Raw genomic sequence first — 26,892 nt, forward strand, 5'->3', positions numbered from 1 at the left:
CTCCACGGCACCCACTGGAAGAACAGCGGGGTCGCAGGGGACAGTTCAGCCCAGCAAGGAGAAGCCCGAGGGTCCTGGGCTAGGGGCTCCCAGTATCCGGAGAGCAGAGGGCTCCCCTCCAGCAGAGAGAATGCACTTGCTCTGTACGAGTTCAGAACGTGGTCTAGGATGGAATGGGACTAAAGACTGACTTGGGTTTAATTATTTGCACTTCTTTTACCAATGGCCACTGTAAGACAGTAAGATAGATTGCCTCAAAATGAAGCCGGCTGCCATCTCCGAAAGTGCTAGAACAGACGCCAGGGAGGGACCGGGCAGGGCAGACGAGGGCATTTCATGTCCAGCCTGTGGTGAACCTTGGTGGTGTTGGTGGTATCTGTTCACCCAGAGATCTTACGGCAAAACATGTGCTTTCACATTGAGCTATCTACACGTAATCTTATGTCTTAAAAGTATAAACCAAGCCTTGGCTGGTGTAGCTCAGTGGATTGAGCGCGGGCTGCAAACCAAAGCGTCGCAGGTTCGATTCCCAGTCAGGGCACATGCCTGGGTTGCAGGCCATGGCCCCCAGCAACTGCACATTGATGTTTCTCTCTCTCTCTCCCCCCACCACTTCCCTCTCTAAAAATAAATAAATAAAATCTTTAAAAAAGTATAAACAAAGAAAAAACAAATCAGTTGAATTCTAAGGAAGTTTTCTAAAACAATATTTTAATATTCTTTTATATTATTTAGCATATTTTTCATCTTAAAACCCAACATTCTGGAAAAACAGAAGTGGTGGCAGAATAGGTTTTTTGGTGGTTTTATTGCAGTATGATATACAAGCCATAAAATTCCCACGTTTTCAGTTTTAGTAAATTATCAAGTTGTACAACCCTCTGCAGGACCAGGTTCAGCACCTTCCCTCGGGTCTATCACGGGAACCCCTGTTCCTGCCTGTCCCCACCCACCTGACCATACAACATGGGGCCTTTGGTGACAAATGTCACTTATCCAGCATCGTGTTTCTGAATTTCATTCATGCTATAGTATCCACTAGAACTGCATTCCATTTTTATGGCTTAAGACATATTCCATTGTGTGGCTCTACCACATTGGTTTTATCCATTCACCAATTAACAGACATTTAGGCTATTTCTATTTTCTTGACTGTTACAAAACGATGATAGAATCACTTTTAAATATCTCAATTCCCCACATAAAGCAGAGTTGTAAAAAAAAACACAAAGCCCATGGAAAACATTTACAACATTAAGTGGCAAAACCAAAAAGGCATCAGTAATTATGGCAATGCATAGGGTAGGAACTCCACAGATCTTCAAGTCCAGGTTTATGCAATATTTAATGAAAAGATGTTTAGAATGTATGTGAAGGTGAGAAAGCAGGTCACAAACAACAGCGAAGTAAAATCCCAAATCTTTCTCTTTACATACGATTTCATTAATTCTCATTGCACACGTCCCCCAGTATCAAAGGCTCTGGGCTCTGAAGTCTCAATGTATGTTTCACAATAATATGTTAATTTACCTTCTCTGTCAAGCCATCGTTGTCATGGCACCTGGGCAAATATTATTTTCAAAGCCACGTAATTTGCAGGATGGGTATGAATGACTTGGAAAAATATGGGAGAGAAAAATGGATCACTCCTTAACCTCTCAAAACCAAACGGTGAAAGTTAAGGATAGGGGAGACCGTGCATCCAAAAAGATTAGCCACATCTCTAAACATCGACTTTAAAACGAGGCAAGCTCTACATCATGCAAAGCCTGCTCACAGCCCAGGGGCAACGGCTTTTTTAAATACATTGTTTTGTAGAAGGCGGCGGAACCGACACTGTCGGCAGCGCAGGATTTATACTCTACGGAAAACTGTAGACGGCTACGAATCAAAGAACAATTCAGAAAAGTCGGACCCTGAATATGAAAAGTCTTAGGGATGCCTAACCGATTTGTGTCACGCATATTCCTGTTTACATATGCACAAGAGTGATACCGGGCTAGTAACATGTCAGAGTCTGTGAGGGTTTTCTTCAGTAAGTGTGAAACAAAATCCTACATGAAAAGAAAAGGTGCCGTGAACGCTAAGACACACGCCGAGGGGGGCGGACCCCGACAGCCGCAGGTTTGCGCGTTAACCGAGTCTGCACAGGAAGAAGCGGAAAGGGGCCATGGTTCACCTGACGGACCGGAAAACAAGGGACCCAAAGAGACAGCCAACAGGTAGTCACCGGAAAGCGAGGCAGGCCAGATTAGAAGCAGCAGCAGAAACTTAAAGGGAAAACACCAGAAAGTTTGCACCAAAAAAAGCCCACGAATACTACACAAGGAGCGGGGTGTGCCTGAACAGGGCCCCTGGCCTGGGCTGGTGGCGAAATTCTGATCTTGGCTGTGGGCAGGTCACCTCCCTCTAGCACCTCGAGCTCTACAAAGTGAACTGACTGATTCCAAAATAAATTTTTAGCGTTACCATGGTTACCTGATAAACAGCAGATCCTGCGTCCTACCCCAGACCTCCTATACCAGCGAGCCTGAGGGCCAAGCCAAGGAATCTAAAAACCATTCAAGTTTATGGGGGGGAAAACTTATGACTAATTTTACTTAAAATTATTTTTAAAAATCAACAGCATTTGGGAATGAATCATATGTTGAGTCAGCATGGGCATGCCTTCCAACTTCACAGAAGGGAATTCGGTCCAGCGAGACTGCGTCTGGAGCCCTCTCCCAATCCACACTGGCGCGAGAGGGCCTAGCTGCCGCCCCGTGGCCGCTCGGCCGTCTTTACCAGAAGGGCCGGGCCAGCCTGCAGGGCAAGGGGACATCCTGTGGTAGAAGCCCACTGCCAAGGTCAGTCAAAGGCAGTCTACCTTTCAGGGATGGTGCCTGCCTCGTGATGAAGCAGCTCACACACCAGCAACACCATCATCCAACTAGAAAGCTCCAGAGTCTACAAAGCCCCTGCATCCTCCTCCTCTCAGTCTGACCTGAGAGTGAGATAAGCCAGGCGGTGAAAGACAGATACCACAGGATCTCACCTGCAAGTAGGACCTAATTAACAAAATGAACAAATGAGCAAAAATAGAGCCGGAGGCACTGAAATAAAGAACAAACTGACAGTGACCAGAGGGGAGGTGGGTGGGGATAATGGAGGGGGACGGGGGAGGGTCATCAAGGAATATATATAAAGGACCCATGGACAAAGCCAAAGGGGGTTTGCATCAAGTGTGGAAGGTGGGGATGGCTGGGTTGGGGGAGGAGAGGTGGGGGGGAAATGGAGACAACTGTACTTGAGCAACAGTAAAAAAAAAAAAAAAGAGAGAAAAAATAAAATGGAAAATAAAAGCAAGGAGAAAAAAAAAAGAACCCTCAGTAAGAGGGAAGGGATGCACTGTAGGAAGAAAGTGAAGGTCACCAAGGGAGACCAGGTGCACAGAAGAGGTGAGCTGGGTCCATGACCTACACCCACGCTTCTGGTCCTGCCACCATCCCCCCACTGGGCCTTGCCACACCCAACTCAGTGCCATGAAACCATGTTGCATCACCATGTTTCAGAGACACTGTGAAGGTCTGGACAAACTGAGCATGGAGACCAAAATCCTTCTTCAGTACCTTACATGCCACAATTCCATAAGCCCTTAGTATTCTGGGTCTATTTCTTTCTCTGAAACGCCTACCAAGTTGATTGATAATTTATGCAAGGATGATCTGCTGCATTTAAATCTAGGGGTGCACACCTCTGCCCTGACGCTGCCTCTAATTTTTTCCTACTTCATTTTCCTTAAGGAAGTCAAAACTTGGTAGACCCAAAAGGGTTACCACAGCGTTCAAAGCCTGAAGTTTAAAAGATAAAGAGCAGCGAGGGTCACCTGAATGTATCACATTGCACCTGTTCTATATAGTATCTTTCTCTACTAATAGACGATTAAATGTAAATCCTAATGTACATTCCATTTTACATGCAATATGGGTTAGTTACTGTTGCTATGGAAACCTTCACTTTTGCATTTACTGATTTTAATTCTGTGACATTTGCTGACTTGAGTACAATGTAAAGTTTATAAATATAACATACAGGTTTGTGGAGGGCTGTTTTAAAGTATTCAATTTGCATAGATAATTCCATCACAAATCTCTAGGTACATCAGGGGAAAAGGCATTAAGCTGGTACCCACTAACAGTCATCAGCAAACAACAGGCTATTTCCAGAAATAACTATTTCCATTGATCCTTAAAAAATCTCCTTCCGCTAACGAGATACCCTCTCTGTTGTGCAAGACTTCGAACCACTGATTCAGTGACAATATCCCAATGTGGAATTTTAAAAGTAATTTTATTTACTCAAAATGCTTTTAATCTCTTACCTCGTTTTACCTTTCATGTTAACCTGGTGAAAGAGATGGACGGCACAGGTGTGACTTGAAGAAAGAAATGACCCCACATTAGGGACTGTTGCTAACCCTTCGGCTTCCAGCTGGAGCTTCAACAGACTCAGTGCAACCATTGTCCTCTGGTCCCTACCATTCCCTGTCTGAGTCGCCTTTGTGTCTTCAGGTTCTAGCACAGTTCCCAAATGTGCAATAAATGTATACTCGCCAAATGTCCCTACATTCTTTTGATTCTCTATGCCTGTCACTTAACAAATATAGAACCTGAGACTCCTAATCATGATGCAAAATTATCAAAAGTTACCTAGAGAATCACTGAGAAAGTAGAGGTGTCAATAAGAACTAATTGAACTGACGGACATTTAGGATGAACAGCCAACACTTCTGAGGGTACTCACAGAGGCCTGGGTGAACCTCCACCACACTGGTCTAGAACCACAGGGAAATAAATTATTTTACAAGTCTTCCTAGGGAAAGCATGAATCAGGAGGCTGCACACACACTGATATACTATACTGACAAAAAAGAGAGCATGGCCCTGGCTGGCGTAGCTCAGTGGATTGAGCCTGGGCTGTGAACCAAAGCATCGCAGGTTCGATTCCCAGTCAGGGCACATGCCTGGGTTGCAGGCCACGGCCCCCAGCAACCGCACATTGATGTTTCTCTCTTTCTCTTTCTCTCTCTCTCTCTCTCCCTCCCTCCCTTCCCTCTCTATAAAAAAATAAATAAATAAAAATCTAAAAAAAAAGAGAGAGCATGTACAAGGAGCATTTTAAGTGTCTTCATCAAAGTCTGCACAGTCAATAAAAGGAACAAATTTAACCAATATTTATTGAGCTTCTATGCTGCGTCGGATGCTGCTAAACAATCTTACACTAGTGAAGGGTCTATAGTGGTACCTGGAGAAGGGGAGAGGGGATGAAGAGATGAAGAAAATGAGAACGCCATACTTAAGGCTTCTGGGGAAAAGGAAGACAGGCCAGCAAAATGGCAAATGGGCTGAAGAGAATCACAAGAGCTTTTCGAAGACAAGAGGCACTTGAAAGAAAACAGGACCCCTAATAAACAAGAGAAAACAGAACTAATGAGACTCAAAAACAAGGAAGAGAAGGAACTCTGAATCAATCTTTGCTTTAAAAGGATAAAAAGCATGTTGAACTGGTACGTAACAAAGACGTGAAAGGGGAAGCTAATCAAAGTCGGCCGGGGGAAGGGACGTGGGAAGTGCACGGCTCAGGGGGCGCGGAGGAGGAGTTGGACAGAGCTGATGGACACACGGGATGCTGTTACAGCCAGTTCAAGTGGGTTCTGGGAAGCAGGTAGAGTGAACACCATTAAGCTATATATTGATTTGGGGCTTGAGAACACAGGCACATGCTGTTGACATGAGTGGATAGAGATGAAGCATGAGAAAAGTCCCTGCTCCTAGTCTAGTAACCCTACAGTGAGGCTGGAGACCTCTCCTACCCAGCATCCTCTATGGCCAGTTCATAGCCCACCACAGAGTCCCATCCATGCTCATCTGCCCCCTGACCCCGATGGGCTCCAGGCTGACCCAATTCGTTGTCATCTTTCGGCTGGAAAAGTCTTAACATCCTTCTCTAACTTGTCTTCCTGCCTCTGCTCTTAACTCCTTCCAAATCACTCTCCGCTCAGCAGCCTGGGTCATATTTTCCAAATGCCCATTTCGTGATGTACCCTCTTTCAAACCTCTTACCAAAAGGCACAAGCTTTCCATGGCTCTTAGGATAGTTTTTGAAAAAGCCAAAATCCTTAATACGAACTGTCCACAGTCAGACGCAATCTGGCCCCAACATGGACCTTCGGCCTCAGACCGCGTCTCCCATCTGACCCCTCCCTGCTGTCCGCACTCCAGACACCCCGGCCCCCACCCGCCACATGACCTCTGCACTCTGTTCCTCTTTTAGAGAGCAACCTTGGCAGCCCATGCCCCTTTTTTTCTAATTAAATCTCATTTGTTCTTTAAATCTCAACTAAAATTCCCTTCCTCGGGGAAGCCCTTCCTGAGCACAGCTCCCACCCGCTCTACAGAAGCACGCTAGACTCTTCTCGTGCACCTATCACACGGTGTTGTACAGTGAGCGTTTGAACCATTATAACTGCATATTAATTAGCATGATTATTTCATGGCTGTATACTCACACCGCAGTCAAATGGGTTGCTCGGCTGTCAGTGTCCAACAGGACAGGCCCGTGTCTGTTTTTAAGAACCACTATATGCTAGACTCCAGCTCTACACAAGGGAGCTGAACATACTCATGAAGGAATATGGTTTTAATGGATCTACCCAAGGACATGCAGCGGTTCCCTGTCACTGTAAAGTCACATCCAAACTCAAGCACGCATCCAAGGACTGCCAGCACCTCCCTCTCATACCTGAGAAGGCAGAGTCTGGGCAGGGATGGGTATGATGGTTAATTTTATAATGTCGACTGGCCTGGGCCATGGGATGCCCACATTCTCTTTAAACATTATTTCTGGGTGTATCTTGGAAGGTGTTCCCAGGAGAGATTAGCATTTAAATGGCTGAATTGAGGAAAGCCGATGGCCCTCCTGCATGGGGTGGGCACCAGCCAGTTGGTTGAGGGCCTGAACAGAACAAACAGGGGAGGAAAGTTGAATTAACTCCGCCCGACTGATAAGCCGGGACATCGATCTTCTCCTGCAAACTAGAATGTAGACCGGCGGCCCTCCGGCTCCCAGGCCTTCAAACTACACCACCCACTTCCCTAGGTCTCTTCTCCAGCTTACAGACTGCATGAGGTGGGATTCCCAACCTCCGTAATCATGTGAGCTAATTCCTTCTCATGAACCTCTTCCTAGGCACATATACCTCTTCTCGGTTCTGTTTCTCTGAGGAACACTGACTGATACAGAGGGGGTAGGGAAGGGGCATGTCTCCCCAAGACATGGAAAGCCAATGTGACAACTCTGTGAAATTCCACTTACATTGCATTCTACGGACGTGCCCAAGCATGGCATAAAATGAGAACAGCGCCTCCTTCAGGTACGCAACTCTCTTCACACCTGCAGCCTCCCTTGAGCAGAGAGGTGAGCCAACCACATCCGACCCCCGCCCCCGACCTGCGTGTCTGGTGGCATCTCAGGCCTTTGTGTCCTCCCACAAAGGATGCCCTCCTTTGTCTCCACGACAAGTCCAAGTCCCCTAATCCCTTGTAGAACCAATTCGATTCCATGCTCCTCGACCCAGGGCCCAAACACGCCACTGTATTCTTTGTGTTCTAATGACAGAACACAATTTACTCTTCAAGTGTTCAATAGATATTTAATGACGATCAATCAAATCCCAGGTCCTTCGTTAGACTCTGGACGACTAAATTAAATGAAAACAGCCCTCCTCGTACAGTTGGGTGGTTTCCACACTGCAAAAAGGCAGCTGGCCAAGGGAGCAGGAGAGGAGGGCTGAGATCCAAAACACTGTGCCAAGCCCTGCGGGGCTCGTGTCTGCCAGGAAGACCAGAGAGCCTTCCCTTTGCACAAAAAGCCCGTAGGCTCACCCAGACGGAGTACCTTTTCCCATTGCACACAGACAATGCCCCCGGGCTGCTGTGCCAAGGAAGACAGACACTGTACTTGTCCATGTGGAGCTTGCAGTTAGGTGCATGTGTGCCTCTGGACCTGCTGCTTTTCTCCCATGCTTCACTCGGTCCAGCAAGTTCTAGCAGGGGTGTCCAACCTTTTGGTGTCTCTGGGCCACAGGAGAAGAAGAAGAGTTGTCTTGGGCCACACATTAAATACACAAACACTAACGAAAACTGGTGAGCAAAAAAAGGTTTTAGGTAAATTTATGGTTTTGCGTTGGGCCAAATTCATAGCCATCCTGGGCCTCATGCGGCCCACGGGCCATGGGTTGGACATCCTTGAAGCGCATCTCTCCTGCACCTGGCCCTGTGTTCCATGTTGCTCAAACAAAAACAAACCAGGCATGGCCCCTGAGCTCAAGAAGGCCACAGTGATGTGACATTCACGGTGGATTCTCCGTGTACACGCAATTCTCAGTGTGTACACGCTGGCTCCCACTGAGGAGCCAAAGACCGAGTCATCAACCAATGAGAAGGCTCTAGCCATGTCGTACAGTTTAACCAGCTGTAAAATGGGGCAGTGCCTGGAGACTCAGTAGAATTGAGATGTGAAAATCAGCTCTAAACTTGGGGGCACACTCAGGTTCAAGCCAGGGTGACCCTTGCATGGTGGCCCTTGTGAAACCCCGGGCTAATTATGAAGCCTCTCTCAGCCTCAGTTTTCTCGTCTGAAAAATGGTGATAATACTAGTGCTTACCACACTGGTGTGTGGCTTAATTGAGACAATGATGTAAATCACTGACCCATGAGACTGGCGTGCAGCAAACACTCAGTGAATGCACAGTATGATTACCACTGGTTCTGCTCTCGAACTTTTGAGATTCTGCTTTTTTTCCCTCTCATCCAGCCCCCTGTCTTCAGTTTTATGGATTTCTAACTATTTAAGGCTTTGCATGATCTGTTTTCTTCCTAAACTTCTCTCAGTATTGTCTAGCTATAAGCAATAGTGGCAGTAGGAGGATTTTTTTTAAGATACACTAAGTAACAATCTAGAAGCTTCACAAAAATTACTCTTCATCTCCTAGGTAAACATGAAATTTTCTACCTTATATTCAGATAATGTCCCATGGCCTAAGGGAAAAAAGATTATTTTGGCCATATCTTGGCTTTGAAGTAGGCTTAGAGGAGTAGCCGTTTTCTTTCACCTGGCCCAGACCTCCGGTGACACCAGGCTAAAGGACCAGGAGGCAGCCATCACGGGGCATCGATGCTGCCTGGCTTTCTCTCGCTGGTTTTGGATATTTAAGCAGCTTAATTGCGCTAAAAATCACCAGACATGCAGCATCATCGAAAAAGTTAGCAGTGCCCTAGATTAAACAACACTAGGAATATTTGGGTCACAACTTTATAAGTAACTTAGAGCGTGAGTGTGCATGTGTGTGTGTGTGTGTGTGTGTGTGTCTCAATACCACAATCTCTGCTGGGGTAATCATCTCCATCCTCGATGTCATCAGGGCACCTGTCACCCTGTGCTGTAAGCGCTTGTTTAGCTGGCTGGCTTTCCCACTAGGCTGTGGGCACCCTGAGGGCGAGGCTCTCCTGTCGTCCTCCACCACGGAGCACACAACCCAAAAACTCAGTAGGTGACCGAGGGATGAATGAGCCCATGCCTCCCTTCGTGGACACCACAGGGTGCCAAGCGAATGCTACTTCTTAAATGGTTTTAAAATCAAAGCCTTAATAAAAGTAACAGCAGAGTTCTTTCTTCTCTCCTTTTCCCCTGCTTCCATTAAAAAAAAAAAAAATCACAGGAAATAGAGAATTAGGGCTGGAAACCATTCCCCATCCGTTCTCTCTCCACCTCCCCCCGTTCCCTCATTATACCCACGGTATCTGGTAACCCTTCAAGGAGCTCCCCGGAGACCTGGTAATATTGCATACGGTTGGGCTCCTTGGAAATACAATGGAGTGAATTAAGGCAGAGACTTCAGTTTCAAACTAGAAATGTCTTGACATATTTTCCTTTCAGATAAAATGCCTGGAAATATAATAAACTGTGTTTTAATGTTTATTTGTTTCACATACAGTCTTTTTTTTTCAACAGACAAATGCAAAGTTTTGAGTCTGGGAAAAAAATAGGTTTAAATCACCATTCCAGCAAAGCAGCTTTAAAAATAGTGCACACAAGTGATCATTTCAAGGCAGTTTAATGCACTTAGCCAACGAGCATGAACAGACTTCTTGGAATAACCTAACACCTTAAGCTTATTTTCTAGTCTTGGTTAGGATACATTTGAACCTTTCCTAAAAAAAAAAAAAAAGACAAAACTGACCATACGGGGCACCCACTGAACGCTGTAATTTTAATACATCCTGCATGTGCATGTTGAGGTTCCTCTCTGATGCCAGGAAGAAACAATCCCGGGCCTTCGTTTGTGCGCAGGTTTTAAGACAATGGGGCACAGAGCTTCGGGAGGCAGGGAATGGTTCTCCAGCTCCAGCCACGTTCCGTGTAAAAGCAAGACGCTGTGACTCAGCAAGATCCCCGCACCAGCAAAGGAGGGAGAGAAAGAACAGGAGCCCGGGTGGAGCCGGAGGGTAGCACGTGATCTACCTGGGCTTCATTTTTAATGTGCAGCTGAAAAGAGAAACAAACAGTTCCCCTTATGGGAACCAGAGACGCGGGAGCCAGTGAAAGCGCCTTGTTCTCGTTTCGTCTAATCCAGAGACACCGGTAAGGAAAGAGGCTCAGGAGAAGAAAAGGCTTCTCCAAGGCCCCAGGCTCAGGTCAGGGAGGGAGGGAGGGAGGGAGGTGCGAGAAGAGTTCAGGAAACATCACAAAAATGAACAGAAGTCTGTGGGCCCTCCATGTGACAGGACGTGTCACATGCGGAAGGGAAGAGCCACCCAGTCTTGGCAATTGACCTCCATGGACTCATTTATTGCTAAGAGGTTTCTCTGGTGTTCATGTATTATTGTTCCCATTCTCCACCGGGGAAACTGAGGCCCGGAGACTCATGCTACATGTGCCGGATGGGGTAGAAGCGCAACCCCTCCATCGTCTCTCCCTACGCAGCCTCTTCACTTGCCTCGCGGCTGCAGCACTGGGGGGTCCGTGTGCAGGGCTGGCTGCCCGCCGGCTGCGGGAGTTCTCCCAGAAGCCTCAGCACATCCCTCCGGTTTCCCGATTCTGTCCGGGCTGGAGACCAGGGGGGACCCACCCTCTAAAACGGCCACTAACGTTTTCATGAACCACACCGGGTGGACAAATAAAGTGACCCTGAGCAACTTACAGGAACTTGGTTTATGGTAATTTTGCATCTTTAAAAAAAATGCCATGAAAATCCATTCTTTGCTTCGGACGTAGTAAGCTAAAAATAGCTCAGTCAGCCAGTAAGGGTGTGTGATTTTTCCTTTGTGCATCTCCCGTCCACGGATCCCTTCCTCTCCACGGACAAACGTGCCCACAGACAGACCGCCAGCCCACCTGCCACAAAGCGACCCGAGCGATCTCTCTCAAAGGCAGAGCAAATGGTCTCAGTGCCCAGGCAAAACAAACAAACAGAATACCCTTTATCGGTTCCCTTAGTCCAACAGTGAAATCTAATGTCGATTGTCCTGGCTGGTGTGGCTCAGTGGACTGAGTGCCGGCCTGTGAACCAAGGGTCGCTGGTTCAATTCCCAATCAGGGCTCATGCCTGGGTTGAAGGCCAGGTCCTCAGTAAGGGGTGTGTGAGAGGCAACCACACCCTGATGTTTCTCTCCCTCTCTTTCTGCCCCCTCCCCCTCTCTCTAAAAATAAAGAAATTAAGTATTTTAAAAAAGAATCCTTATGATATGGTGGTGAGGTGCATGCACCAGCTGCTAGTCTATGGGCTTTAAAGAACTGATCTCATTAAACTCTTTAAAACAACCCTATGAGGTGAGGACTTTTGTTGTATCATTTTCCAGATGAGGAAACCAAAGCTACGAGAAAGTAAATAATTACACCAGGGCTCTGTCTGTACTCATTAGGCTACAGTTCAATAGTCTCTAAAGGCTAAGGACCAAAGCCTTCACAATCTGCTCCCCACTTCCTCTCCAGGGTTACCTCCTACTCACCAACCCCACCCTACACAGGTGTCCACACCATCACATACCGGCCCCAGACCTTAATCCCTGGCCATGCCCAAATCCTCACTCCCCCTCAAACAGAGAACACCACCTTTCAAGGCTCGGTTTCTCGGCACGTGCCATTATTCCTTCTGCCAACGACACACCACCCTTCTCAAACTTCACACTCCCTCTCATCCCTCACGCCCCTCCTGCCCGCAAATCCTTCACGTGCACTCTTACAAAGCTCTTTCCAGACGGGGATGCTGCCCCCTTCAGCTCACGGCCAGTAACACCACAACCGGCAGACGTTCGATCGCCGCTAAACAAGTCGTAAAAATAATAATGAACACTTACGGGTGCAGGGACTATGCTAATCACTCTATAAGACTTTCCTCCCTGGATCCGCATAAAAACCCAAGGACATAGATTACAGCATTATCTGCACGTGTTCCACGAGGGCAGCCCGGGCGCACAGAGGGGTAAATCAACTCGCCCAAGCTCACGCGACTAGGGAGTAAAAACAGAAGTCCGCGTGACTATGGGAGGTCCTCATTGGATGCCACTGCTGCGGTAGGGGGCGCTCTTCCTGCACCTCGCGGCTGCCCTGCGAGGGGCCCATCTGCGTAGGAGGCTCGCCGATAAAACGCACCCTTCCCGGGTGAAAACAGCGATAACGCAGAATAATCGGGTCACAAAATGACTGCCTCTGTGAAAGAAATGTGCCTTTAGGAAAAACCGCTGCTACAGGTCACAGAGAGGGTCAGCTGCCACGAAGCATACGGACATGGGTGAGAGGGGACCTGACCCCAAGGATCTCTTCCATCCAGCAAGAAAAATGAGATAACGTTGCAGACCACTCAAGACACAGCCCCGCCTGGTGAGACACCCCTATTCTCCTAGAACAGAAACTAGGGCCTTCTGCTCGCGTCATAAATTAACTTGCTCTATGCCGAGCTACTGGGTTTATATGTTGTCAGTTTTTAAGATATAAACCGATGTGTAAATAATTCAGGTAACTCAAAATTGTATTTTGAGAACATGGTGAAATACTCGTAATTTTAGTTAAAAGAGCCGGGCAAAAGGATGCTCCTTAAGTTCCCAAGCATGGAAACAGTGATGCATATCTTTGTGCGCTTAGATTTACATACTACGATGTTAACAGAAGATTTTTTTTACGTAGAATTAAAGACAATTTGTATTTACCTCTTTGTACATTATTGTATTAGCAAGTACTCTATACTGAAAACGTGCCATGTTTTAAAGGTCAGGAATATATTGAAGGCATACGAAAGTTGATGTTAAATAAATTGGCAAGGAAAGGAATCATGAATTTGAAAACAATGAAGGTTAGTGAAGTGTTCTCAACATCAACAGCGTGATACTAAAAACGGATACCATCTGAGGCAATTAGAAAACTGAACGTGGAAAACAGGGTTTGAAGCATGCAAGTTTTTGCAGGACTGAACTATGAATTCGTGGTTGGTGAGAGTGTTCAATTTGGCCAGTTCCTGGTTATTATTACCTTGGCAACTAGTGCTCAGGTTTTAAAAACCTGACATGCCTTCCGTATCAGCGGTACCGTGTAGCCAGGTAAGTCCCCTGTGTCCGATATCTGTACTTCCAAAACCAGGGGCTTGGGCTAGATGATCTCTCCAGGGCTAGGCGTCTACTCCAGCCCTGAAATTTGAGGAGTCAGCTAATCTGGGAGTGGTAGTCTCCATCAAATGTTCTCCACCGGGACCTTGCAAAGGCCGGGGCTATGCACCAACTTCTTCATTTCCATTTCAAGCAAGACATTTCGGCCAACTGCAGGGGCATCAGGGCTAAAAGTATAAGGCATAAGAAAAGTCCTGCGGGTGTGCCCTGCTACACGGGCAGCCTTGTTTGGTGCTTCCGCTTTATTTTAGCTTTAGTCTTATACCCACTTCAGTCTGCACATGAAATCCCAAAGAGTCCCAAGAATGACTGATATCAGGAAGCAAAATTTAGCAAGCGCTACCCTCTCTTTTGGAATCGTATGTGTGTGTGCATGCAAACACTTTAACGTTTGAACTATGTCAGGTAGTTCTCTAGAAAGGTTGATTAAACATTATTATTAATGTGGAACTTGAAATAAAAATCTCAGGTGACCTGCTCAATGGAATGAAGTAGAGGGAGGTATGTGTAATTTAAAGAATTCAATTTGGATAACCAAGGAGACTCTACACCGAAATAAGTGGAACAAATCAGCCCATCTGAGGCAGGTGGCTTTACTACCCATCGGCCGGACCCCTCTGGCCTCGAAGCTGCCACACGGCCTGTTCAGCACATCCCCTGTCCTACCCACAGGCGTTCCCACTGTGTGAACGAGTAAGCCACGCGGTGTCACAGCCGATCAATCGGCAGGGCTGTTACCAGTCCGGACACCCAATGGGCATTCAGGCTTCCGATCGGTGCTGACACAGTCCCCTGGAGAAGCCCGTCCCGGGCTGCACACGGAGAAGCGCGCCTCTTTGGACAAAACGGCCAGTCAAGGCCAGCAGGTGTGCGCTCTCCTGCCCACCATGGGGCCCCTTTCCCATGGTCCTGCCCAGGCACCAGAGCAGGGGACATTTCAACGTGCCACTGTCGCCACTGGGTTCTTATGCGGGGCAAACGCCAGATACAGATCCTCCCCAAAAGAATGGAGTGCACCTGTGCCGTGTATCGGTCAATTCTTCATAATTAACCACGCCAGTCTGAGGTCATTATGACCTGGACTGTGAGGGAGACCACAGCCACGGGAAGGTATCTGACCCTCGTGTCATCCCAACAGGATGAAGGTGGAAAACCCCGATAGCATCATCATATGTTATGAGAACACCCAACTCACAAGTCCTATAGTACACCGTTGGAAGTTTGGTTTGTTAGATTCAATATGCTACTGCATGACATGTAAAATGGTTTTTAAAGACATTTTTAAGATATCAAGCAAAGTTTTGCATGACTTCCACTGCTTCACCGGCTGATACGGCGGGAACGGGGACAGCGTAACCATCACAGCACGCAGCACAGCAGCCATGGCACTTGCTACGCACCGGGCGTCGCCCTGCATCAGCCATTCACCGCCGACCTAAGACTGGGGCTCAGAAAACGAGTGTGCAGAAAGTGAAGAAACTTGCCTGACATCATGCAGTAACCAAGAGGCAAAGCCAGGACTTGGACCCCAATGTTGACTTATTGTAAGTCCTACTTCAGCTCTGAGCTTTACATTCCAGACATGTCTCTCTTTTCACTCCAGAGGGAAAAACACTGGTGGAAAAAAAAAGTGCATATTTCCCAGCCAGAACACACACAGACACCGTCTGATGGGAGTGAGCACCTTCTCTCTCAGACCGCACCACCACCATGCAATGAGCAAGCACAAGGTCATTATAGACCACAACGTCACATGCCAATATAACTTCCCGTAGTTTGTTGTGCAAATCACTTCAAATAAGCTGGTTTATGATCCTGAAATCACTGTCCTAAAATGCAAAGCGCTCACGGAAATGTAAGGTAAGTATCGATATTGGTATCACAATTCATGGCTGTGGGCCCCCCGGGTAGATGGAGCCAAGGAGGGAGGAGGGTGATGGAAATATCAAATAAGAAAAGACATGAGCATGAGTGTACAAGTTGTACTTTTAATCAGGACTCGGAGCTTCCCAACAGATCCATAACATGCGGAGGGCGAGATTCTCAGGTCCACCCTTCCTCCTTCCTCGGCAGCAGAAATCCTCCTCTCCAGGCTTCCCTTGGCCCCGCGCGGGTCTGGCCGAGCGTTCGGCCGGGGAGCACTCGCCTGGCGACCAGGCTCACGGCTTCTTTTCCAACTGTAAGTGCAAGTCATGGTCGGTAAGACTCAAGGCAAAGCCCCCTGCCAATCCGGACAGTGCTGGTACAACCTCATTTGCTTCATTCAACAGATAGATTTTGCGTATGGACTGTGTGCTGTGGGGCCCTGAGAGGCAGCCTGCACAAGACAAAGCTGGTCCCCGCCTTCCTGCAGCTTCCCTTCTAAGCAGGACGGACAAGCAAGAGACTTGAGAAACAAACTACACGCAAGAAAATATCAGCTGGCTCTAACTGCTGTGATGGAACCTATCAGGGCGTGCGATAGAAGGTGAGCAGGTAGGGGGCTAATTCTCATCAGGTAAATCAAGGAAGAAGGGCTCCCTGGAAAGGGGACATTTCAGGTGACCCCTAGAGGAACTACTAAGTGCCAGAGCTCAGCCTCATTGCCCTTATTTTTTTTTTTTTTGAGATTTTTGATGACCTGCAAATAAAGCCAACAACAAGCTAAATTCTAGTGCAAATCAGAGCTCTTCATATGTACATGGGTTATTACAGAAGAACCCGAGTTTCCACTCTAGCACCTAGGGCAAAGGTGTTGCGAGGCGAATGAACCGGGCAAGGTCATGGTCCCCCAGCAAGCCCCTTATGGCTGGAGTCTAGTGCAAACCTGGCAGGAGAAAAGGCTGGGCCATCATAAAGAAACAGATCAATAGAGCCTTAAAGCTACAGCAAAGACAGAAGCACAGACACGTGCACCAGGCGGCAGCTGTGGGAGGGGGCAGAGGACAGGCTGAGAGAAGGGGAAGGATTAGCCAAAGCACAGGAGTGCGTGACCGTGGACAGAGACCACGGTGTGGGGATCGCCTGAGGGATGGGGCTGGGTGGAGGTGGGCAAAGGGAAAAAGGGCGGAGACCACGCTAATAGCACAAACAAGAAAATACGGTTTTTTAAGAAGCTACAGCCAAGAGTTTGAGTCACGTTCCAGGTATAAGGGGAAGCTAGAGAGTGACATTGTCTGCTTTGCTCTTCAAAACTACCACGTTGGCTGCTTGTGGGTGACAGAGGGTGGAAAGAGGAGCTAAGGACCATGGGACGGGGCTTATGACGTAGCCACAACTGAGCAGGTCCCTCCCCTCCAGGGCGGGGTCTGCCACATCTTTCACTCCAAGTCTTCAGTTTTCCATCGGAGGACTAAAACTTCCAATGAGGCCGGTCAAAGTGGGAGCGGAGAGAGGGTTGGGTGCGGTCGTCAGGGCCTCCCACAGGGTGGGGCCGCCTCCGTGGTGCTTTGGGAGAGCACCTGGAGTGGGGAGTGAGAAGGCACAGCCGCTGGGATGGCACGCCCACGCGTGGACGAGGCTGCCTCCCCGCGCCTCCAGCTCCGACCCGCTGAAGGAGAGCCAGGATCTTGGGCCCAGCGGCGGGTGAACCAGATGAGGAGGTCCATCTTCTCTCCCATCATCGGCAGGCGTCTCCAGGCACGGGCCTCTCTCAGGTCGCTACTGGAGGGTCGGAAGGAATCCTCAGCCCCCACAAAGGCCTGAGGAGCCGCGCACTGGCCGTGGCGGGACTGTCTCTCCGGAGAGTGGGAGCCAAAGCCGGCTGTGGCCGTTCTTTTCCCTCTGGGCCTGTGTTTTCCCTAAGACGCCCCGCAGATCACCCGCAAAGGAAGCCAACGCTGGTCCAAACTGGAACGCTAATTTAATCTCCTGGCACTTACAGGGGGAGGGCGTGGCACCAGCAGGAATGAAACCCTTTCTCTCTTCCTCCCAGTACTTAAAAGACCGGCTTCCACCGCGCTCACCCGAGAAGAGCCCGACACTGATGGAAATCTAAGTATTTTAAGTAAAATACTTAAACTTTTAGATGACAATGTATAATATTCCATAGGAATTCCAAGGAGTCTTCAGATAATGCCACTCCAAGGAATAGAAAAGATATTCATTATTCAACAGGGAGTATGATTTGGGTTCTTTTTTTTCCACTCTGGCTCCATCCTGGGAATTTCACATGGTTCTTTTTGAAATGAGACATTTGTGAGACAAACAGTCTAATCAAGTTAGGTGGTTGGGGTCCACTTTCCAGCCACTGCCAAAGTAAACCTATCCTGGAGGCGGGGGGAGGGGGGAATGAATGTATTCACCTAATAAATTCCCACACATGAAACTAGAATCCCAGCTGGCATTTCTCATCTCGAGAGAGGTGCTACGGCAGAGTAGTTAACAATGTAACCCCTGAAACTAAACCCCCATCTGTGCGACCTGGGACAACTTGCTTCACCCCCGGTTTCCTCATCAGTAAAGACACAAACGTTACCAGTACCCGTCTCAGGAGGTGATCAGGAGGGTCACGTGAGCTGAGCTGAAGAAAGCACGCAGCACCGTGCCCATCGGACACGAAACACTCCAAAGATGCTGGTCATCGTCACCGTGACGACCTTTCAGAACTGTGCACAACCTTTCAGTGCAAGCCCGTAATGCACCCCCACTGCACTGTGCCTTCGGCGGTCATAGCACCTTCCGTGTGAGAGCTGGTGTGTACGGCTCCCGTCGTCACCAGATTGTAAGCCTCCGGATGACAGGAAGTGCCTCCATCAGCTCTGTATTCCCAGACTCTGGTACCGTCATGCCAGGAGCATGGGAATTCTTGACGAAGGACGGAAGTTTGTTTTAAATGTTAATAACGGCCCATGCTCAGCTGCATGCTGCTAGAATTTACTATTTTTAAAAAACCTAGGATCAAACTAGTAAAAAAGAAAAGAAAGAGAAAGGAAGAAAAGAGGGAAGGAAGGAAGGAGGGAGGGAGGGAAGGAAGGAAGGAAGGAAGGAAGGAAGGAAGGAAGGAAGGAAGGAAGGAAGGAAGGAAAGGAAGGAAAGGAAGGGAAGGAAGGGAAGGAAGGAAGGAAGGAAGGAAGGAAGAGAAGGAAGGAAGGAAGGGAGAGAAAGAGGGAGGGAGGGAGGGAAGGAAGGAAGGAAGGGAAGGAAGGAAGGAAGGAAGGAGGGAAAGAAAGGAAAGGAAGGAAGGAAGGAAAGAGAAAGGAAGGAAGAAGAAAGAGACAATTATCTTGGTCAGAAACTAACAAAGGCACATGTACTATCTACATCAGTAGGACACTTTTATGTTTTTAAAGCTCCGTTGTCTGACACTTTCAGAGATTGCTTTCCCAGCTCAGTTATGTTTTGAGACCCACCAATCAAACCCAAATGAGCAAGTTTATGAATCTTGTTCTTGACAATGTATATATATATATATAGCTGAATGTTTGAGGTTGTTTGTTTTAATGTTTTGTTTCCTTGTTCGGAAAGGGGGCAGTCTGTGCTCCTTGTGAAAAATGAGTTAATGTGGACAAATGTAATAAAAAGAGATTTATAGCCCCGTTCTCCATACAATTTAAATTAATTTCTTTCTGAAACCCAAACAAAAAGCTAAATGTGTAAAAAACGCACACCGCTTTGTATCCTATATCATAATTTACACACCAAAAAGGGAGAAATTCAAATGTGCCTTGATTTTAGGCAGATAAGAATCTGCGTTGAATGTGAGTTGAGAGGGTTTTCTTTTCCCTCTGTGGCCTCCTACGAATAGTTAGTTTGCAGCAATTTTTAATTAAAAACAGTTCCCATAGAAAGAAAATGGAAAGGGAAAAAAAAAGACCTCGGGAAAATAAAATCCACACAAGAGTCCTGCAGGGTGTTTTCTGAGGCCAAGTAGAGATCTTGAAAAATAAGAGTTTGCAAGTTCTCATTTTTAAAACTGCGCTTTTGGTTTCATTTAACATTTTCAAAATAGCTTTCCTTACCACTGCCACCCCCCTCCCCCCAACCCTCGCCGACCCCCTTCAAAACACTGGGCAAGTTCTGCGTTTAGCACTGAACTGAAAATCATTCATATGCCTCAGAGTAGCAGCAACATTTTTCTTTCTAAATTTCTAAGGGAAAAAAAAATTTCCAAGTTATCACAAAGCATTTTTCATTCCCCCCCACCCCAACCAAAATACCTAATCTCGTTGTAACTAGACTCCATCTGAACATCAATGATCCTGAGCCATGCCATGAATAAACATGATGTTACAACTGGAAACCGTGGGACTGAACTATGTAAAAAAACGAAGCCCAGAGAAAAGACCCCCCACCCCCTCCCGCATCATCCCCAGGGAGCTGGAGAATCGGGCTGAGACCCGGTGAAAAGCAGCAAGTTTAAATCCCAAGGTCTTCGACCATGTTTAACGTTCCTATTAAACCCTGTAAAACTAAAAAACTGTAATTCTAATAAAATCCTGGTGTGTGCAGCTTCCAATTGCAATCAGTTTTCTCTTCTGGAGTGAGGCATGTAATACTGATAAAAGAAAATAAAACTCTCAAAAGGGAAAGCAGCACAGAGGGAACCCACCCTTCTCTGATGTTGGGGGTATTTTCTTAAAAGGAGCACCCCGACAACATGAAAAATATGCTTAAAAACACCTTCAGTAAAATGGAGACATTTTTCATCGCTTGACTGAGGAAACGGCATAGGCAAGTTGTCAACAACAGGATGTTTATAACTTTACTCGATAAAGTTTTTCAATTCTGTAACAATCCACCATCAGTGAAATCCCTTCACTACGAAGGTCTCCATGACATGCCCCTATTTTCCCTATATGTTCATCTCATAGCACAGACCTCAGGAAATGAAAAGAAATAGTTTCTGTTAATCCTGAAGCTCTTTACAAAACAAATCCTGAACTCCGTGGAACGTATTTTCGTATCCTATCCGGTGTGCAGGGCTAAACTCCACAACCAACCATGTGGTTGGGTCCTTCCGAAGTCCGTGTGGCTCCGCAAGCCCACCCCAGAGCTTGGATTTTGAAAGACACCAGGTCAGTTCCCAGTGGCACAAGCAACGGAGGAGCAAACGCCTTCCCGCTGCCTGGGAATTGCAGTGACCAGCAGTATGACACAAATCTCAGCGTCTCTCTTAACTTCATTTAAAAAAAAAGGGGGGGAAACACCCAGACACTTCTTTATGAAATTCCACTGAGGTTCTGAGGTGGCGAAGGCATTCTGTTTGCCAGAACAGCCAACAGCATTGGAAACTTCGTTTTTGTTTTTGTTTGCTTGGCGCTACATCTATGTCCCTTTAGAAAGAGATGAGGTGCTGTCATCTCAGACCCTTGCTCTCTTCTGCCACAAAGACTAGGGATCTAAATGACCTCGTGATAAAATAGGGGTGGAGAAATGAGGTGGGGGCACTTATATGGGGAGTGGGAAGCGGATGCCCACAGTGGCTTCAGGAGTTGCCACACTCCCAGGGGCATCGCAATTGTGTTTCTCTGGCAAGGTGCTAATGATTTCAACACCAGACTTCTCAAACTCTCTCTCCCCTGGCATCCACACAATCATGGACCCATGGGCTACTTCAATGCTTATTGAGTACCTACTTGGTCCCAGGAACTCCTTGTTCCAAGGGCTAGCTTTCAACAACTCTAGCAGGGTCTCTCTCTTCGACATTTCCACCGTCATTACCCAGATTACTTCAGGGCCATTTGTGATCTGGAACTAAATGCCAGGAGCAAAGAAACCACATCTGTGCTCTTTATTCTAGCTCACAATCCTTTCTCACGCCCAAGAAAAGCAAATCGGGGGGCTTTGTGGTATCTGAATTTTTAAATTCAAGGGCACTGCAGGAAATTTACAGACGAGGAACCAAGATCCATACCAAGCAGTTAGTAAATTACAGAAACAAGTCAGAAACAAGATTAACGCCCCATAGAATGCTCTTTAAACTACAACGACCCAGGCTCCAAAGGGCTTTGATTGGGCTTCACTGGAAAAAATGCACAAATCCCTGGGAGAGGAGGCCCTGGGGGTCCGCAATGAAAGGGGAACAGAGAGGCACCGGGGTTCCTCACTACTCTCTTGCCTTTCCATACAGAAGGAGGTGCCAGGAAATTTCTCCAGACTTGATTACAATTTACTCACCACAAAAGGACTAGCTACAATGCCTTTCTGGGCAAGCCTAAGTTCAAAAGGAATGGGGAGCTGAGAACATTCCCCACACGTGCGCGTGGGGCTGGTATTGAGCCAACGACATGACAGAAGGTAGCACAGGCCCCGGAGCCGGGAGAGAGAGGAGAAAGGCCGAGTCTCTCTTTCCCAGAAATGGTTGGATGCATTGGTCAAATTCTCAATGTAATCGTTCAACCATCTACTTGATGTTGTGTGTGAGTAAACTGGTAACCCTTGCTGGGTGTCACTGTGTTTTACCCTGACCGGTCCCTCTGTGGGTCAGAGCAACTCTCTCACAAATAATCGTCTCTGGTAAAGGCACAATAGTATAACTTTTTCATGAAAAGTTATGTGTTTCTAAATATTTTATTTTCCAGTTACAAACCATAATCAAAATTTAATGTGAATACTTAAATACCTTGGGGGCAATTACACGATTCTCTCCTTCTTTCATAGAAAATGTAAAAAAATGGATGGTCTTCCGTTCTTGACATTATTTACTGCTTGGCAAAGAAAAAGGAAGTGTCCGTAGTTACTTGGTCAATTAAAGAAAAGATCTTAATGAAAGGGGGTACATGCTCAAGGTTGACTCTAAAACGCACCAAAACAAGAGTTCAGAGTGCTCTTCTGTCCCGGCCAGAGAGGTGCACATCAGTTTTTAAGACTTGTCATAGCAAACTTTCCTCTCCAGGTTCTTCAGTGATGATGCAGTTTTTTTTTTCAACTCAGAGGAAATCTTGAAAAGTAATACCCGCAATGCAAAGGTTAGGAATACCTGAGTTTAGCTCTCAATAAATAAATAAATAGGTAATAATGTGCCATTTTTTTAAAACATACCATTAATGGGGGGCTTTTTGAAGGTTTTCTGTCACATGTGCAATAAAAGTGGGGACCTTGGTGCATCCTGAAGACCCGGGTGAGGCTGGACGGAGGAGTCTCTCAGAGGAAGCTCCCAGCTCAGTGCGGGCCAAGGGATCACCAAGGGCCACAAGGGAGCACACACTCCAGAGAAACCCGCCTTCCGCCCTAACCAAGGAGAACGGGAGAACCAACCTCGTTCTGCAACTCCTCGAAAACGTTCCAAAATGTGAAGTGGACCCAGGTTATTTTTAAATCCTGTTGCTCTTCAAGAATTGAGCCGTAATGGCTCCTGGTCTCTTTTGCAAAGTGATTGTGTTTCTGGGACATTTTTACCCCAAATTTACATTGCAATTAATGTGTGCATGAACCTGGAGATATTTTTATCCTAATTCTGAAAGCAGGCTACGACAGCGAACAGTTTAAGATTCCAACACCCAGTTGCCAGGTCTCCATGAAACAAACTGTAACACACAACTACACACACGACAACACACACGCGTCACTTACTGCCAAAAGCTCACCACTCTAAGCACAACAGTTTATACTTCTGTAAAGCTCCTGACTTCCAGGGAAAGCCACAGTACCATCATCTACAGTTAGCACCTAGAAGGTATTAACATATGAAGAACACAGCCGTGATAAAGACAACCTAGTTTAAAAAAAAAAAAACAAAACCCAAAACATCAGTCCCTGTGCAGCAGTGGGCCAATCAGAAAGCAGGTCACATCTTGTTCGCTGTATTAAATACAGGCAACGCCAGGGATCCTCCAGGGTTCCGTTGACAGTTCATGCCAGTGTGTTTTTGTTTTGCCACACAACCCTAGTCGGGTTCCTTTCCAGAGTTGGGAGTCAGTCTCCCAGCTCACATTCCACCAGAGCTCTTCTGTAAAAGCTCTCTGCCTGCGCGTCCTGGGTACTTGATCTTCACAGAGGAGGCTGAAAACCCCAGCGGTTTCTACGTCCTAAAGTAACTTTGCTGCCCCTATAACCAACTCCTTCTCCCAACACTTCAGCACAAAGCCCCAACTTCCAGGCAAAGGGGCAGCCCAGGAGCAAGACCGGCCAGCTGAGCCAGCGCAGAAGGAAAAGTCGACGGGCATTAAATATTTAAATTGCAGGAGGCAGCCCGGAGTTTTGCATTTAGAAAGTTCTGAAAGTGCCGGGGCTCCTCTCTGCTCCCAGAGTTGCCCGCCCAGGAGAACCAAGCTCCCTCTCTCAAGGCAGAAAATCACGAATATGCAAAAACTCAAGTTGGCTTGAATGTTGAGCTAGCTCCTGGGGAAGGTAGAGCCCTTGGGAGACACTCCCATCCCGACAGGGCAGAGTCAAGAACCACCCCCCTCCTGCCCCAAGCAACTGGTTTCTGAATTTAACAAGGAAATCTACAAACATGTGCCCCCTCCCACTCCCGGCTAGTTCTGAAAAGTACACGGGGTTCCTCTTCTGCCCCCTCCATTTCAATTTGGAGGACTTTCAAAAAAACGAATGCAGGTCCAGGCTGACTTCCTCTGGGATTTGTTAAAAAATTATTTCGCCAGATGCAAATGATCACCAAATCCCTGGGCATTATATCTCAAGGCACGCTGACGGGACTGACCCGGAGCCTGCAAACCCCGGAGTTCTGGGACGGCAGCGTTTCTGGGGACCCCGCCTGCGAGTCAAGCGCTGGGTTGTCTATTTCAAGATTCCAGCAGAAACTGCCCCAGCTCCAAGAGTTGCTGTGCCTGGAAATCCAGCGTTCAAACTAGTGGATCCATCCTGGCGCTCATTTCCACATACGTGGTAGTATCAAGTGGGACACTTCCCACAGAATTCAGCCGGCAACCCCCAGAAAACCCCCGTGCACCCTTTAATTAAAAAAAAAAAAAAAGACGCACGAACACACGCCCAAGGTTGGAGTACTTACCTCTGTGCGAGACTGCAGTCTCTTGTTCATCTCGTAGATTCGGTACTCCGGCTGTACCATGTACGGTGTATGTCTCCTATAAAATGGGCCAAAAGGAGAAGAATAGAAGGGGTCATGGGGCGTGCTGGACATCTTGCCTGCTTGTCGAAAATCAAGCTCAACAGAGTATCAGTAACGTCCATGCAGAGCACATGGGCTGTGTTCTTCGCAGTACAAAGTAGACGCACGCACACGCGCGCGCACACACACACAGCGGCAGGCAGGCGGGCGGGCGGGCGGGCAGGCAGGCAGGCAGGCTGAGCACACTGGCTGCGATCTGCTCCCGGAGCCCTCTATAGCGAGCTGGAGAGGAGCGGAGCCAGGGGAGGGGGAGGGCGGGAGGAGGAAGGAGGGAGGCAGGGAGGGCGGGCGAGCAGGGAGAGGGAGCGAGCGGGAGCTCGGGGAGGAGGGAGGGAGGGAAGGAAGGAAGGAGGGAGGGGAAAGAGAGGGAGGGAGGGAGGGAGAGGAGCTGGATAGCTTTAGGCACCACTGCTTGTTTTTAAAGAAGCAGTTTGTGGAGAGGTCATTTCCTGTCCACACTGTAGACTAGTTCAAAAATATAATTCTCCTCACAGCCTGACAGGGGTCTAAGGTTTGGTTTTAATTTTTTTCCTCCAGCCAGGACCCTTCACAATCTGATTGCCAAGCTTGTTAGCATATAGGTGGTTGGAGGGGCTGCCTGAGCCACTCACCCCTGACAGCCACACTGTGGCAACGCATCAGAATGTGATTGCTACAAAGCACAGAAACACGCACCCCCCTCCGGTCCCCCACGCGTGAGCTGGTGATTCACTCACAAGCCAAGACTTCCCTCTGCACTAACCTCCCTCTGTAGTTGTGTTTCTACTTGCTGGTGTTCCAAGAGCTGGTGTGAGTCCTTGCCTTTCGAGCCCTCCTCACTCCCACCCCTCCGGAATCAACCTTCTTCTTAGCCCCACCCCCTCCTCCAAGGCTACCTTCAAGCAGGTTTAAGGGGTCCTGGATTCAAGTTGCCTAAACATTTTCAAGGGAAAAGCAATGATGCGGAATGTGGAATGCCTGAGATACATTCATGGAGCAATGGTCTTTTTTTATCCCAGGAGGATAAAAAAAAAATCTCCAGAGGCAGACCTCCCAATAAGAGAGAAAAAGCAAGAAGAAAACTTCCACAAAAATGACCATGGAAAATTCAGTTCAGTGCAAAATTGCAAATAATTGAATGGCTCCTCCCCAAACAACATGTCCAGCTCTGATGGAGCTGGGTCTTTATTTTCCAAGATTGGTCAAGTATATAAATCTTTTCCCAAACGTGCTATGTGATAACGGGAAGAAAACAGCCCATGGGAGCAAAAAGAATCTCTGTAGAGAATGAAATTATCTGTATGGCGATCAGATTCTGCTGGAGCCAATGATAGCCAGATACATACCCCTAAACAAGGCACAGACACAGAAAATGGAAATGTATGGAGCTAATACCTAGCTGGGTCAGTAGTATTCAGGAGAGAAAGCAAAGACCACCAAAAGCAAGATGCATGCAAGACCTGAATGTAAATGCATGCAAATGAGACATTTCTTCTTTCCAATAAGCAGATTAATTAACTTTCTGCCCCACTCACGGCTGGGGGTATCTCCAAGTCACTAGCCAACAGGGGATAAGGTATTGCTAATTCTGCAATTTACACTCTTAAGAATACCCAGGCGTAGAGACGCCCCCAAATCACGGTCCTCCTTGGTCCTCTTCCATGGTTGCCCAGAGCCTTTGCAGAGTCCACCCCAAACGTCCACCGCAGCCCAACACAACCTCGGGGCTTGCCAGGATGAGCTTAGGGAGGCACCGTGCTAAGGCCGCTTGGAACTCGCTGGAGAAGACCCGGCCTGAGGCAGGCCAGCGTGCTGGGTTTCAGGTTTCATGACAAATCCGAAAGCTGGACCAGATTTGCTGCAAGGTTTGTCAAAACACACAACCTTCCAAAGACAGGATTTCAAATAAATTTGGCGTGATTTGTGCTTTGGAATGATGACCACTGCGAAACCTAATGGTTCCCTGTGTTTAAACCCCCACACTGAAGACCTTTCCAAGAGCTCAGTGCCTGCCTGCGTTTGTGTGTGTACCTGGCTGTTTGAGCGCAAGAATCAAAGTAACACCTAGCAGGTGTGTGACGCCCAGTATTGATGGGGGGGGAGGGAAAGCTCAAAAATCCATTTAGGGATCCCCTTTCTGAATAAAGTTAAGTTTTTCATTCACTCATTCTTCCAGACTATTCCAAGTTATAATTGGAAATATT

General features: G+C 47.5%; 1 protein-coding gene across 12 annotated transcripts in view; it reads right to left on the reverse strand.

Moving 5' to 3' along the window:
• LDB2 (LIM domain binding 2) overlaps positions 1–24,973 on the reverse strand; it is a 341,339-nt gene extending 316,366 nt beyond the window's left edge. For 8 of the 12 annotated variants that reach the window (XM_036019011.1, XM_028506728.2, XM_028506727.2 and 5 more), the window contains exon 1: positions 24,590–24,721. In XM_036019011.1, coding sequence (XP_035874904.1) covers positions 24,590–24,721 — 132 coding nt within the window. Of the gene's footprint in view, positions 1–24,589 lie in introns of all 12 variants that reach the window. The other 4 variants (XM_036019022.1, XM_036018994.1, XM_036018977.1 and 1 more) reach the window with 3 other exon arrangements.
• Positions 24,974–26,892: the final 1,919 nt, after the last annotated feature.

The sequence above is a fragment of the Phyllostomus discolor genome, chromosome 1 (assembly GCF_004126475.2).
Source record: "Phyllostomus discolor isolate MPI-MPIP mPhyDis1 chromosome 1, mPhyDis1.pri.v3, whole genome shotgun sequence".
Lineage (NCBI taxonomy): Eukaryota > Metazoa > Chordata > Mammalia > Chiroptera > Phyllostomidae > Phyllostomus > Phyllostomus discolor.